The sequence below is a fragment of the Panthera leo genome, chromosome E3 (assembly GCF_018350215.1).
Source record: "Panthera leo isolate Ple1 chromosome E3, P.leo_Ple1_pat1.1, whole genome shotgun sequence".
In the NCBI taxonomy this organism is placed as follows: Eukaryota; Metazoa; Chordata; class Mammalia; order Carnivora; family Felidae; genus Panthera; species Panthera leo.
This window is the reverse complement of record NC_056694.1, coordinates 23,971,324-23,986,618: the sequence shown is the minus strand read 5'-3', so window position 1 is coordinate 23,986,618 and position 15,295 is coordinate 23,971,324. Positions and strand designations below refer to the sequence as shown.

At 37.7% G+C, this 15,295-nt stretch overlaps 1 protein-coding gene across 1 annotated transcript in view; it reads left to right on the top strand.

Annotated features, from left to right (window-relative positions):
- Positions 1-14,899, top strand: part of MOSMO (modulator of smoothened) — a 61,422-nt gene extending 46,523 nt beyond the window's left edge. The window contains exons 2-3 of the mRNA XM_042922590.1: positions 8,806-9,018; positions 14,041-14,899. Of these exons, the coding sequence (XP_042778524.1) occupies positions 8,806-9,018; positions 14,041-14,225 (398 nt within the window). The 3' untranslated portion in view covers positions 14,226-14,899. The remainder of the gene's footprint in view (positions 1-8,805; positions 9,019-14,040) is intronic.
- Positions 14,900-15,295: the final 396 nt, after the last annotated feature.

Below are 15,295 nucleotides of genomic sequence, written 5' to 3'. Positions count from 1 at the left end.
CCGACTTCGGCTCAGGTCATGATCTTGCAGTTTGTGAGTTTGAGCCCTGCATCGGGCTCTGGGCTGACAGCTTGGAGCCTGGAGCCTGGTTCTGATTCTGTCTCCCTCTCTCTCTGCCCCTCTCCCGCTCATGCTCTGTCGCTCTGTCAAAAATAAATAAACATTTTAAAAAAAAAAACAAAAAACCTGAGTTTCAGTTTTGGCACTCCTAGTCACTTTGTGTCCCTTGGACTTATCACTTCATTCCTCTGGGCCTCCGTATCCATCAAACTCTAACTTCAGGAGATTAGGATTCATGATCTCTGAGAGCCCTTCTAGTTCTAAATTCCCTAATTTTATGGCTCCTTTTGGCCAGGAATCTTGCATGATTGAGAGCCATTCTTGTCTGCTGTATTGCTTGTTTACTTCTTGATCATTGTCCACAGACTAACCTTTCTGTGATTGAAGGCTGTAGAGTTTTTAACGGTCAGCCCTTTGATTAAAATACTTTTGTAGGGGCGCCTGGGTGGCTCAGTCGGTTGAGCGTCTGGCTTAGGCTCAGGTCACGATCTCGCGGTCCGTGAGTTCGAGCCCCGCGTAGGGCTCTGGGCTGATGGCTCAGAGCCTGGAGCCTGCTTCCGATTCTGTGTCTCCCTCTCTCTCTGCCCCTCCCCCGTTCATGCTCTGTCTCTCTCTGTCTCAAAAATAAATAAATGTTAAAAAAAAATATATATATACAACATGTTGAGCTAGACAAGCATATTCTTAAAAAAAAAAAAAATACTTTTGTAAATATGGGGTGCCTGTGTGGAGTTATATATCCAACTTCGGCTTAGGTCATGATCTCATGGTTGGAACCCTGCCTCGGGCTTTCTGCTACCAGCGCAGAGCCCTCTTGGATCCTCTCTCTCCCTCTCTCAAAATGAATGAATGAATGAATGAATGAATGAATGAAACATTTAAAAAAAACTTTTGTAAATAATTCTGCAGCAGTTTTCTGCCCACAAAAACTATTTGGCCTACCAAATTTGTTTGATTGTATTCCCTTTACCAGTATAATCTCCCTTAAAGCAGTTCACTTCTACATGTAAAACATGGAGACTATTCATTAAGTGAAATGAATATTAAACTTGTTTTGGGTTTGTTCTGCCACATCAGTCAGGAAGGAAACAATATGATCTGTTGCATTCCTCCATGGCAGTTTGTCATGGTAGTCTAGTTGAAATGGAAGAGAAGATGTAAATGCGGTCATTTAAATCCCATTTTAGTTCTCTACCTGATTTACTTTCATTTCTTTGGCATTCTCTAGTTTCTTTTAGATCCAGAGCATGTGCTTAAAATCATAAGTGATTGAAAGATTTCACAGTGTGCAGTATATGTGCAGTTAGTACATTTTATTTACATTTAATATGTAACACTCTACACATTTTAGAATTTTAAAATATAAAATGAATGCATATTTTTTAAAGGACAGAATTGTATCAATGTACACTCAGATAAGACAGTAAAAAGTATGACGGTTCTCAACCCTACTCCACCCTCTAATCCTACTCAGAGTAGGCCACTCTTAGCCATGTGACAGATACCGTTCCACGTATTTTTTATACATTGTATAGACAATTTAAACATTGTGGTGGGCTTTTCTTTAATGACTTCATATTATGTTAAGAGCTTCAGTGATTGGGATTGTAATAGGACAGATTCTGGTACCATATTGTACTTGTCAGTAAGGCAGATTTTAAAATAGAGTTTAACTGCTAGTTTATGTTTAATGTATTTATAGGATTAGACTCAAGGCCGAGTTTATGGAGCAAGAGCTGATAGAATAAGTTACAATGAGAGAATGGCATAGGGTATGATATAGTTGATCTAAAAATTTTTTTTAATGTTTATTTTTGGGAGACAGAGTACAAGCAGAGAGAGAGGGAGACATAGAATCTGAAGCAGGCTCCAATCTCTGGGCTGTCAGCACAGAACCCAATGCAGGGCTCGAACCTACGAAGCACGGGATCATGACCTGGGCAGAAGTTGGATGCTTAACCGAATGAGCCACCCCAGTGCCCCGATTTAGTCGATTTCAAAATGAGATATGACCTCTGAACCACAGTCCTACTTACAAACAGCTGGTAACATATATATTTAAGTAGAGATAGAACAGCCAGTGGAGTTTAAGAGAAAAGAAAGTCAAACTAAAAAAGGAAGATTAATGACTGTTTTTTATTTATTTGCTACCCAACACAACATATTGTAATTTCATTCTGTTAGCAACACTTTCTCAATCCCAATGTTCCCAGCTTGCTACTCCTATAAAATCTGCCCCCAGAGTTTTTATTCAGCAGGTCTGAACTTGCCTTGTGCTTAATCTTCAACCTGAATGATATACTAAAGCAGTTGGGCAGGAGAGTGTTGTCCTGAGTACTTTTTATGACTAGCAGCCATAGCAACCATCAGATGTCAGCCCTTTTATTTTGGAATATGAGTTTCATGAGTGCACTCTTGTGTTAAATTATTGTGTCTACTGCCCTGTGTGTGTATGTTTTAACTAAAACAAAAATACCTAATTTACTTCCCTGAAAAACAATCGCTATTCAGTGCTTACAGTTCCAGTTGTTTTACAAGTATTATCTCATCATCTTATTTATTTCTGACAGAAATCTAAATGTTAAGTCATATTAATTTGCTGCTGAAACAAGCTTAGGAAAGTTAAGGGATTTACCCAAGTGTGTCAAAGCAGAGATTCAGATTGTGACCTGTGGCTTTAACTTCTGTGATAGTGGAGTAGGGACTTCAGAAAATCTGCTCCTCGATAAATGCAGTGAAAACACTGGCAAAAATTCTCAGGTCAACTTTTTCAGAACTCTAGAATTTAACTATAGGCTTACAACAATCCAAGGAGCATTGATTTAAGAGAATCCCCTGAATCTTGGTAAGAAGAGCAAGCTTTGTGGCAGTTTAAATTGTGCTAATCACACCCCCCTCTCCCTGCTATGCAGTACACTGGAAAGTCAATAGCCATGCAAGTTTGGTAGCCTGTAAACCAGGGGCTCAGCAACCACTTGAAATGGCCAGAGGGTCTGGTGCTCCTTAAAGCTCCATCCTCAGAGATTGATACTATGTAATGCCAGCTCTAGGAGAATCTCCTCAGGGCTTGCCTTTATTTGACCAGATTCAGAGCTCACTGCCCTACCCTCAGGGCACTTCTTGAAAACAATCAACAGCAGTTGTTTAAAGTTGCAGGTAGCTGAGGTGATACTATCTTTGACACTAACTAAAGGCTAATGAACAACATGAAGGAAAAACCAGGGAACAGGATGTCCAGAGAAGTCTTTGAGAAACTCCTAGGAATCTAGACTATATACGTATTTAGAGCTTCTCACATACACAGGAAAGACCTATGAAGACCTTAATTAATCTCTTGCCTCTAGCTAATCTTGAGGCTCCATGCTAGCATGAAAGGAATACTAAGGCAGAGTTGTAAATTGCCTGTTGGAGCTTTGAAAATGTTCCACAACAGACACAGTAGAGGCTGAAAGATACATTGATTTGAGGCATTTAAAGAAATCTAATTCCAACCACTAGTTGACTACTAAGCTAATGGAAAAGACTTCAGAGGCCACACACAACAATGAATCCAAACTTTACAGAACTATTCCAGGAAAGTCGGTAAACAAATAGTACCAACAGCAAACCCTAGGGGAGGGAGGATTTGATTTCTATAGTTGTCATATTGTAATATTTTTGATTTTCAGTTTTCAACTAAAAATTACAAGACATACAAACAGGGAAGTATGGCCTCTATACACAAGAAAAATAAAAGCAAAGAATGGACCCTGTCCCTGAGGAAGCTCACTAGACAAAAAGTTTAAATCAGCTGTTGTAAGTATATTCCAAAAAATAAAGGAACTCATGTATAAAGACTTAAAGTAAGAAAACAATGTCACGGGACGCCTGGGTGGCTCAGTCAGTTGAGCGTCTGACTTTGGCTCAGGTCATGATCTCACAGTTCATGAGTTCGAGCCCCACATCGGGCTCTGTGCTGACAGCTCAGGGCCTAGAGCTTATATATGCTTATCCTTATAATATGCTTCATACATATTATGTGTCTCCCTCTCTCTGCTCCTCCCCTGCTCACACTCTGTCTCTCTTTCAAAAATAAATATTTTTTAAAAACTAAAAAAAAAAGTCTCAGAGAATATGTAACAAAAAGATGGAAATTATAAAAAGAAAACAGAAATTCTGGAGTTGAAAAGTACAATAACTGAAATGAAAAACTGGCAAATTTGCATCAGCAAATTTGAAGATGAGTCAGTTGAAATGATTTAATCCAAGAAGCAGAAGGAAAAAATAATAAAAAATGAACTGAGCAATTGAGAGACTAATGGGACATTATCAGGTCTTCCAGCATACACGTAATGGGAGTCCCAGAAAGAGAAGAAAGGAGGAGGCGGAAAGAATATGTGAAGAAATAATGGCTGACATCTCTCTAAATTTGATGAAAAATTTAAATCTGCACGTTGAAGAATCTCAGCGAATTCCAAGTAGGATAGACTCTAAGTAATCCAAACCCTGACACATCATAGTCAAAACCCAAAGACATCATGAAAACAGCAGGGGTAAAGTGAATATACAAGGGATCCTCAATACTATTAACACCTGACTTCTCTCCGAAACCATGTCATCTCACTGCTCTCTGTGGCCAGGTTGGCAAGCATTTACTGGACATGATTAGCTCTGACAGACTCTGTTGGGTTTGTGTGCCTCTCTGCTTTTCAAGGCCTGTGTGTCCGGTTTTCTGTGACACAGCTTTTCCTTGTAGGGATGACATGCCTTATAATGACCCTCTTTGTGACAACAGACATGCTCAGACTGGCTGTGCTAAATCATTTCAACAGTGTCTGGATCTATAGATATCGGAGAGTCAAAAGCCTCTTGAATTAAGATACCCCACGCAGCAGGGTAAAACTCATTATGACTTCCTTTTGCGTGTAGTGATACACAGGTGAGCTACTGAACTGCATGTGGGATGCTGTAGTTCCTGTTTGGTTTCCTTTTTCCTATTGTGTGCAAGTCTTTTATTTGGCTGGATTGGTTACCTAGGAGACAGCTGCAGGGTAAAGATGGATTGGCTGTTTGGGAAATAGAATTACAGGCCCCTTAAAGAAGCAAAGGACCTATTGGATAAAACAAAAATTAGTGAATGGCTGAGCTTGTGGTTAATTATTAATTAGTGTGCCTTAGGAAATCACATTGAGCAAGACAAGGTCTACAGAAGAACCTATTTAATCCTGCATGATTTTAACTTTAGCTTGTTTTTAATTCTTTCAAGCTCACCAAATGCTTATTAAGTCCTGCTTTGTGCCCACTGCTACAGGCCATTCCGGGGGGTTTCCAATGAAGTAGAAGGTTCAGTTCTCTCCTGAAAGGCCCATTTTCTGTTTGAGGTAAAAAAGAAGCTACCTTAAAATCAAGTGCATGATTGTGTGATACAGACTAAATGTGCCCAGAGAATTTGGAGGATGTAAAAGGTCTTGGCTAGTCAACATGAGAGGTGGATTTGAATCTACAAACAGGAGATAATTCTTTGAGGTAAAAGATGAAATTTAAAGACCTGGTGTGAGTTTGGGCACAACAGTACCTGAATTTACAAGATGTAATAGCAGCAGCACAGTTAACCTTTGCAGATCCCTCTCCCCAGACATTTTATGGAAAATATGTGACTATGATAGCAGTTATGTTGACCTAGAGTCTTACTCAAGAGAAAGAATTATAGCAGCAATGTCGACTCTTTGTACTAGCCCTCCTATAATTTATTTAAGGAAAGTCTATTTTCACTAAAAGTGTGACAGAGTATTGGTTTTTAGAATCTCTGACCATACAACAATGCTGGGCACATAGACATTCAATAAAATTTTTGTGAATTGATGTTCTTACATACAGCATATCTCAGCTAGCTTTAGCATTCTTTTCTTCCAGAAAGCTGCTGAGTATTTGGTCTTGATGTGTGGTAGTAAGGACCTTTGTAAATATAGGAGTATAACTGCTTTTAAAACTGAACATGTGTCAGATTATTTCCATTTGGTTTGTAGCAGGGACAGCTCTCATTTTCCTTGTCTTACTTGTTCTGTTTGTAGTCATTTGATGTGGTATGCCAGTCAGTAGAAGAAGCAAGAGCAGTCCCCCTCAGAAAGCTTAACAATCTACAGGCACAGGAAGTTACATTGAATTTGAGCCCTAATGCTCTTTGCCATATCTATAAACGGGAAGTAAGAGGTAGCATAAGAATACTCAGAAATATTTTGAAGGAAAGACAGTTTAGTTACTGGACCTACCTACAATTTTAAATATTTGTCAGCAACAAGTAATTATCAAATGTAAATCTAAGTCCATTAGTTATATAGTGTTACCAATAAAACTTTCTTGGTATTTTAAATTAAGTTGTGAAGAAAGTTACTGCTGTAATCAGAATCCACAGTATTGGATTTTGTCAGAGGATTTTTCATTGCCTGTTGTCTATTCTTAGAGCAATTACAGTTTTATAAATGGGATAGTGACTATAAAGGGTAATTTGTTAGAAGTCTTTTGCTGAATGATCAAGAGTAGTTTCCTGTTCATTCTTGAGCATTCTGTGAATCCCTTCTTTATTTCCAAAATTATAATAAAATGCTTTATCATAAGACAAGCTCTATCCCTCAAGTTTTCTTTTCAACGAAACTTTTTACGGTTTCGATTTAAAAACAATTACGCAACTTCCTGGTACCTACTCAACCTATGCTCTCCCTTTTTCTGGTTCAAGCAATTTCAAGGTTAGCAATTAAGTGTCAAAAACTTTTAACTGATTTACTTCTCTTAGACCTACTAAGTCACTGAGCTCCAAGCAGCACCTAGAAAGGATAGTGTGTGGAATTATTATAAAGGTTTGCTCACTTTCTATTCCCCTCCCAACCCCCATATGTCTCCATTCTGCCGGAGACAATCCCAAATTATAATGCTGTTTACCTATGTGGAGATCACAAGATGGGCCTAATTATTGGATGATTTGACAGAAAAGGGTACAGCTTCTTTGAGTGCTCTTCTTCCACTCTCCCAAAAGAGTTATAGTCAGAATTAGCATTGAGGGTACGGGGGACTACAACTCAGTTTTCAGAAAACTGATTTTTCGCTTCATTTTCTTTGAACACTTTGGTTTATTTCTAAAAATATATCAATGGCAAAACACAGGTTGCAGGGGCGCCGGGTGGCTCAGTCAGTTGAGTGTCTGACTCTTGATTTCGTCTCCAGTTGGCTCAGGTTGTGACCCGGGGTCGTGGGATTGAGCCCCGAGTCAGACTCCACACTGAGCATGCAGCCTGCTTAATAGCCTGCCTCTCTCTCTCCCTCTGCCCTTCTCTCCCTCTCCCTCTGTCCTTCTCTCTCTCTCCCTCTCTCCCTCTCCCTCTCTCCCTCTCTCCCTCTCTCTCTCTCTCTCTCTCTCTCTCTCTCTCTCTCTCTCCCCCCCTCCATCTCTCTCTCTCTCTCCCCCCCTCCATCTCTCTCTCTCTCCCCCTCCCTCCCTCCTCCCCCCCCTTTGCCCCCCCTCCAGCAGCCCCATCCACCTACACGTGCATCTATATCCTCATGTCCAGCTCTGGTCTATCTTTCCCACCAAGGCAGCTTCCCATAATGTCTCTAGGAATTTTACTGACTGTCCTCAAAAAAGGCACTTGTTTGTGGCAAGTGCTATGATTTTGAGGTTAATGTGTTTTTGGTGGTGGTGGTGGTAATGTTTTTGCTCAAATTGAGAAAATAATTAAGACCAAAAAAAGATGCAGAAATCTATTATGTTTTCAGTAGTTACAGGAATTTATTTTCTTGTGTTTTAGACAACAGTTTTCCCATTTGTAGATGCTCTTAAAGGGAGAAACAAGCAGTTTTCACTCAAAAGTAACATTTTAATTGTTCTTCTTAATGAGGAAGAGAATAAAATAAATACTTTTGCCTTCCATATCTAGGTTTCTATAAATCAGTTCACCCTAAATTTGATAGAGGGGTTCCTTGGGTTTGACATAAGAACATGTTTATGTAAAAATAGCACGTGATGTTTTACAAAAATCACTTTCATGTTATTTAAATGAGAGAGGGGGCCTTTGAAAAGTTTCCACTAATGCCTTTGCTCCTCTGCTGAAGCATGCTGGTAATGGTTTAGCAATCTGAACAATTGTATGTTGTACAAATTGTTGAACTTACCAAATGGGGGAGGACCTACCAGTTTTCCCAACTTTTTCTTGAACTTAATGGAAAGGTATTTATATTATAATATTCTTAGGCTTTTTAACTTTAATAAAATATGTTCTAATATTTAATCCATTATTTAATTTTATCTCTGTATTATGATTAGATATTTCAAGTTTGCCTTCATTTTCCTGAAAAGTGTTTTTCTCCATCCAAAATCAGATAATGTACATTGGGTCTTGGATCTGAGAATAGAAAAGTTCCACTTCTTTCTGCTAGTATGTAAGTTCAACAAGAGCAGGAGCCTCATCTGTCTTGTTTGTTGTTACTTCGCTAGAGCCCAGAACATTGCCTGACACAAGTACTCCGAAAAGTACTTGTTCAATGAGTGACTGAAAGAACTGCCTCTTGTGGTTTTGTGATTTTTTTTTTCTAAGTTCATTTTGTATGTTAAGTATGACTACGTTGTGAATTGCAGAATGCTGAATAATAAGACTCGGTGAAATAAATGCCTGAGCGATCCACACAGAAATAAGATGACTCAAGGGGTGTTGGTGGGGAATATTCCCTGGAATGACAAACCCACTCAAGCGTTCCCACCTTTTTGCATCTCCCCAGGAGCACTCACTGTGGGCCTTGTGCGACAGTGTCAGACAATCCATGGACGAGACCGGACGTGCATCCCACCTCGGCTTCCCCCAGAGTGGGTCACCACACTGTTTTTTATCATCATGGGAATCATTTCATTGACTGTCACATGTGGTTTGCTGGTGGCTTCCCACTGGCGAAGAGAAGCTACAAAATATGCTCGATGGATAGCCTTCACTGGAAGTAAGTAACCTGTGCTCACCAAATTTGTCTAGAAGGCGCGCACTCTGGTAGTTTAATGAAGATAATCCAGAATCAGTAATAAGGACTCCATAATCATCAAAGAGCACCCCCAGTCTGGCCATCATATAGACTCTGCGCAGCCCCGTCAGTTCTTCAGGATTCTCACCACAAGACCAAGACGTCCGAAACCTTAATTCTTTGTATAAAATGCTATCTTAATGAATTTTATTTTTGCTCACATTGTAACATAAGTGTTCCAGGTCTGTGGCTCAGAGCTACCCCTAACCCAAGTCTTTTACTCTTCTTAAAGGTATTGGCATCCTCTACCAAATAAAGATAAATCTAGAAGAGAATATACAGAAGTCTAAATTAGATTAAGGTGGTGATTTACTTTTCAGTATCATTAATTTGAGTTTCTGCTATGAGTTGTTGTGGGACCATTGAAAAATCAACACATATGGTTGTTTGATAATTATTCATCAACATTTCTTACTCCATTAAGCTATGTCCCATGGTATGATATATATTATACATTCTCTTGTACTTTGCAAGATTGCTTTAATTTCCCAACACATCACTGGCTTTTCCCAAATTAAAAGCAGCAAAAATGCACAAAGGAAAGATATCTCTGTAATTTTGCCTTCTTGTTTCTTTCTCTGTAAAGTAATTTTGTTCCCCTTCCCCCAGAGGGAGAGGACATTTGTCAATGTCTGGAAACATTTTTGATTGTCACAGTGAAGGGGATCCTACTGATATCTTGATAAGAGGCCAGGGATAGGGTAAAACATCCTACAAATGTGAGGGACACTCCCCACAACAAAGACTTATCTGGCCCAAAATGGCAATGGAAATGTATTTATATTGTAATATTCTTAGGCTTTTTAACTTTAATAAAAGTTAAAGTTATATAAAGAACAGGATAACTAACGGTACTTATGCCAAATACCATGGGGTTTAACATCTAATTCAATGCCTTATAATTATCTCAGGTTTGCATAAGCTTTAAAAAATGAATATTATAATACAGCTTACTTTCACTTGATATTTTCATTTAGAACTTGTATGGTAGGGGTAAAACACAATCCCATGTCTCCCCATTAGTGTTAGATTAGAACTCATTTTATCCTTAAAGACCCTAACATAGGAACATTAGTTCATGAGTCTCCATTTCTCCCCATCTCTCTGTGAAACGCTTTAATGTGTATGTTTCTGGCTCTGTTTTATTTTTGTCTACATATCTTCCTTAGTTTTAAAACTTAGATCAAGTTGCCTTTGACTAAAAAAGTCTTCCTTCTTATTAAGAAATGTGAAACAAGTTGAGGACCTGTTTGAGGTCAAACAGACCTCCTGAGACCATTCTTTTCTGTATAGTAGGGTCCACAGGCAGTTGTAGAGACAGTGCTGCTAAATTAAAGGGTATTGATGAAGAATTTAAAGAGAATTGTTACTCACAGATACAATTACTTATCAGGTAGAATTCATTCTTTAAGAAGTAAAATAAAATCAAAGAAGGAGTATTTAGTTTATGGATTTTTAACTTTTAAAAAGAATATGTGCATATGGTACATAATTCAAAGCCTAAGAAAGGGTCACTAGGTGAAAAGTAAGTCTTACTTGTGGCTCCATCACCTAGCTACTCAATACCTCTTTGCTGGAAGCAACCATTGTTACCAGTTTCTGGGATTGCCTACCAGAGGTGCCCTGTGGATAGAAACGTATATGTATATGTGTGAATGTTCTATAAATAATATTCTGTTTATACTGTTCTGTACCTTGGTTTTTCAGCTCAACAATATCTCCTAGTTAACGTCATCTAAGCCAGCACAAAGCTGCATTACTCTTGTGTGCTTCCTTCAACAGGTTGTTTTTGTTAACAGAGCTAGTCTGCTGGGGTGGCAGTCTTGAGAGAGATTGAGCTCCCCCTGGTGTTTCCACTCAGCCTTTGAAAATGTACTTTATCTCTATTTTATATATTTCTATTCCACTTAAATTACAGTTTTGGTCAGAATGTCAGGGTAACATTTTCTGATAGGTTTACACAGTGGGGAACTGTCAGAGGAGAGCCGCATGTGATGCAGCTTGCCTCTGAGAGCAAGGGTAACAAAGATGTGTGTTTTTCTTCAAGTCTGACCCCTTATCCTTTCCTCTGCCACTGTAATTTACATTCTCATCTCCCAATACACCCAATATCTAGCTCTCACCACCAAGAAATCTGTGCCATGGAAGATTTGAAGCTATTGTCTTTACAGGCTTATTTAGAACCCAAAATTTAATTGTCAAAAGTTGATAGGTATTATCAGCATTAATAATTTTTTTTTAAGTTTATTTATTTTGGGGGAGAGATTGAGAGAGAGAGAGGCAAAGATGGAGGGAGAATCCCAAGCAGGCCCCATGCTGTCAACTCAAAGCCTGACGCAGGGCTTGAACTCACGAAACTGAGATCGTGACCTGAGCCAAAATCAAGAGCCAAACACTTAACCAACTGAGCCACCCAGGCACCCCCACATTAATAATATTTTAAGATCTAAAGTAACTTCACAGGTCCCAATAGCTTAAAAGAAAACTCATCCTGGGGCACCTGGGTGGCTCAGTCAGTTGAGCATCCGACTTTGGCTCAGGTCATGATCTCACAGTTCGTGGGTTCAAGCCCCACATCGGGCTCTGTGCTGACAGCTCAGAGCCTGGAGCCTGCTTCGAATTCTGTGTCTCCCCCTCTCTCTGCCCCTCCCTTGCTCATGTTCTGTCTCTCTCTCAAATATAAATAAATGTTAAAAGTTAAAAGAAAAAAGAAAAGAAAACTCATCCACCTACATTAAATCTTCCCAGAAGTATAGAGAACCTAATTCTTTGTATTAAAAACCAAGATTAGATGGAATAGGAGTTTATTGCTTCCTTAACATCTCATTAAGCTTTTTGTAACTAACTTAGAAAATATTTAACTATTGTAAAATATTAAACTCTAAATATAGTCATTAAATGATTACTCCATTGTAAAAGATAGCTTTTATTTTATAGTAGAAAATAGAAAAGGATAAGAATGAAGTTGGCACATTAACAGAATGAACAATTGTAATATCTGTGTATCTCTAAAGCACTTCTAAATTATTTGTTTCTTGAGATTAGATTAGTCAACATTAAGAAACAAGTTGTTTTTAAAACAACAACTTTATCCCATTGTTATTCTATTAGTTTGTGTATACATATGTAGATTGTGATTTCGTTTTACTTACCAAACCATATTAAGGCAGAAGAACCATTAGAAATTGGTGACAGATGACACTGATAACTGGCATTGACAGTACTAATAGTCTTTCCTGCTGACTATACAACAGAAAGGCCAGAAAACCTAATACTTGACTCTTTCACTTGTCCTGTAGTAGGCATCTGAAAGAATACAAATTCACTTATGTAACATTATTTGGTGTGGTTCATTGGCCCAAAAAGAAATAGTCTCTATGTCTGTCTATATAATATAAAATAATCCACCTAAGTGGTGCAAAGCAAACAGAATGCTGAAGTGTTCCTTAAACTAGTGTATTAATTAAGAAAATGTTACTTCTTAATACCTTGGATATTACCCTAGAGGTATTTCTTCCAGGAAAAGATTCCTAATTGGTTTTTTAAGGACTCACCTATTAAATTTGTTGATTGCTTAACACAGAAATAATTTAGGACAAGTGTTGGCTGGTATGTTTATCCAGGACTCTGTATTCCTGATACAGAAAAAAGTTATGTTTAACTTGGAAAAAGTTTCTCATTTGGTTAATGATGGAGAGCTTCAAACCCTTCACATGCAGTGAGTATAGTAACCTATGTTCACATTACACTGAAAAAAATGTTTCTGCCTCCAAAGAAATTTGAATGACTGTGAATATTTGACTAATGTGCTTTCAAAAAGCATAAAATATTTCCTTGAAAAAGCTAGCCTATCAATAGGTAATTTGTGTTCGCTAAGAAGAGTGTTTCTTTGGTAGCCCAGGGGAGCAAGCTGTTTGCTGAAATAGAGGGCTGTGGAACTCTACCCAGATACTGGGTTTTCTGATACCTTTCTAGAAACATTTTAGCAACTAATATACAGTATTTCATTGTGTTTGTATACAAAACTCAAAGAGTGTCCTCCTGTCCCACTTTAACCTCTGTGTACTCAGAAACCTGAGAGAGATTTTATTTTTTTCTAATATTGTCCATAATGAGAGATAATGAGAGAGTTTGCTAATCATCTCAGAAGGCTGAGATTCTTTCCACTACATGATTTTTTTTTTTTAATGCTTATTTATTTTTATTTTTTTATTTTTTTTTATTTTTTTTTTTTAAATTTCTCCACTACATGATTTTAAATCATTAAGATAAATGATACTATATTTGTGTGTACCTTTTCTCCACTTCTAATACCGAGAGGAGCTGAGAATTAACAGGATAATAACTATGATGATCATAATATGCAACATTTATTCAGCACATACTGTCAACCTGGCACCATGCCAGGGACTTGACATTGTTTTGTTTATCCTTCTGGTATTTACCCCATTTTTAAAAGGAAACCAGAAGCCTAAGATTGCTAAGCTATAAATAGTGGAGCCAGAACATAGCCCCTATCTGATTGTAGTCAGAGCCCTTAATCACTACATTAAACGGTCAAGTATAGTTTATGCAAACACCTGAAACTAATGTAACACTGTATGTTAAATATACTGAAATTAAGATTTTTTTAAATTAAAGTTAAAAAAAGAATAGTCTACGTAAGCACTTAGTAGGTTTGGAGGCCTTTCTTAATGCTGATATTCAAAATCATCCTAACACTTATATAAAAGGCTTTTACTGTATTTAATTGTTAGGCTTTGTGGATATTATGTGATATATAGCATATGTAAATCTTTTGACAAGTGCGCCGTGTTTTAACAGGTTTGACCACGTTATCAACCCATAACCCTTCTTCTTTTAAACTTCCTTTGTGCCAAATTTTCATTGTTTTCTTCATCACCAAACCATGTTACTAATGTTGTGTTTTGGTTTGTTTTACAGTGATCCTTTTCTGTATGGCTGCCCTAATATTTCCAATAGGATTTTACATCAATGAAGTCGGAGGTCAACCTTATAAATTACCCAACAACACAGTAGTTGGGTCATCATACGTACTTTTTGTCTTATCAATTTTCTTTACTATAGTAGGACTTCTATTTGCTGGCAAAGTTTGTTTACCAGGCTGATGAATGTCTAATTTGCTCAACTCTTTTATTATTTTTAATTTTATTTTATTTTTTTATTTTTGGAGGGGAGAGGACAAAGGCAAGGCATCTGAGCAGTCCTCTCATAGGAAGATGCTTAGATGAAACTGATGCCGAAAAGGAAAAAAAAAATGCTTTGATTTGTTCTCACTATGCACTTTGGATTTAAAAACAAAACAAACAAACAAACAAACAAATAAGGAGAGCCTTTTCCATAACCAAATACAGACAATATTGACTAAATCTCCTGAGCATATTCAGGCAGTCAGGTCTGCACTGTGATAGCAACGTAGTGAAGGAGAATGCTTTATAATGAAAAGCATGTGGCCCTTTGTGACTCTGTTGTTCCGTTTTTAATGTCTAACGATTAATTGAGGAAAAAAAAACAAACTCTAAGTATTTATGAATCATGGTGGACCAGAGGCTTACAAGAGAAGTTCACGTGGGGCTGGCCTCACCTCCTAAGAAATTAGTATTCACAGCTTCCTTGTAATGGTATGAGCCTTTGGTGCCAGAATGATTTGCTGTTGCATTACTACACCAAGAAGCCAATAGATCAAAACTTGTTTGCTAAAATGTATGTAAAATTCCTGAAATTCCCTATTCTCTGTGTACAAAACAAAACAAAACAAAAAAATCAAACACTAAGAAACATGTTGGGGGTGGGTGGGTGGGGGAAATATTCCTTATATTTATATAAATATATATATAATATATATATTTTGCTGATGCAGTATACAGTGTGTATATATGTGTGTGTGTGTGTATGTGTGTGTAAATTTATATACACACACATGCAAACCGTTCCTGGAAGAGAACTCTGAATGCTTTGCTAGCAAAACACTGTGGTGTGCAAACCTAGAACTCAATAGAAAAAAAAGCCATTTATCTGAAGGCTGCGTAGTGGAGAGAGTCTTCAGTTTACCTCATTCTTTGTAGCAGCCCTTGATTTTAACAGGTTTTTGTAATAGGTACAAATAATCCCATACCTTTCTAGGTCCAATTTTAAGTTAAGCTAAAATTCTTTGTAGGGTTAATTTATTTGTATATGA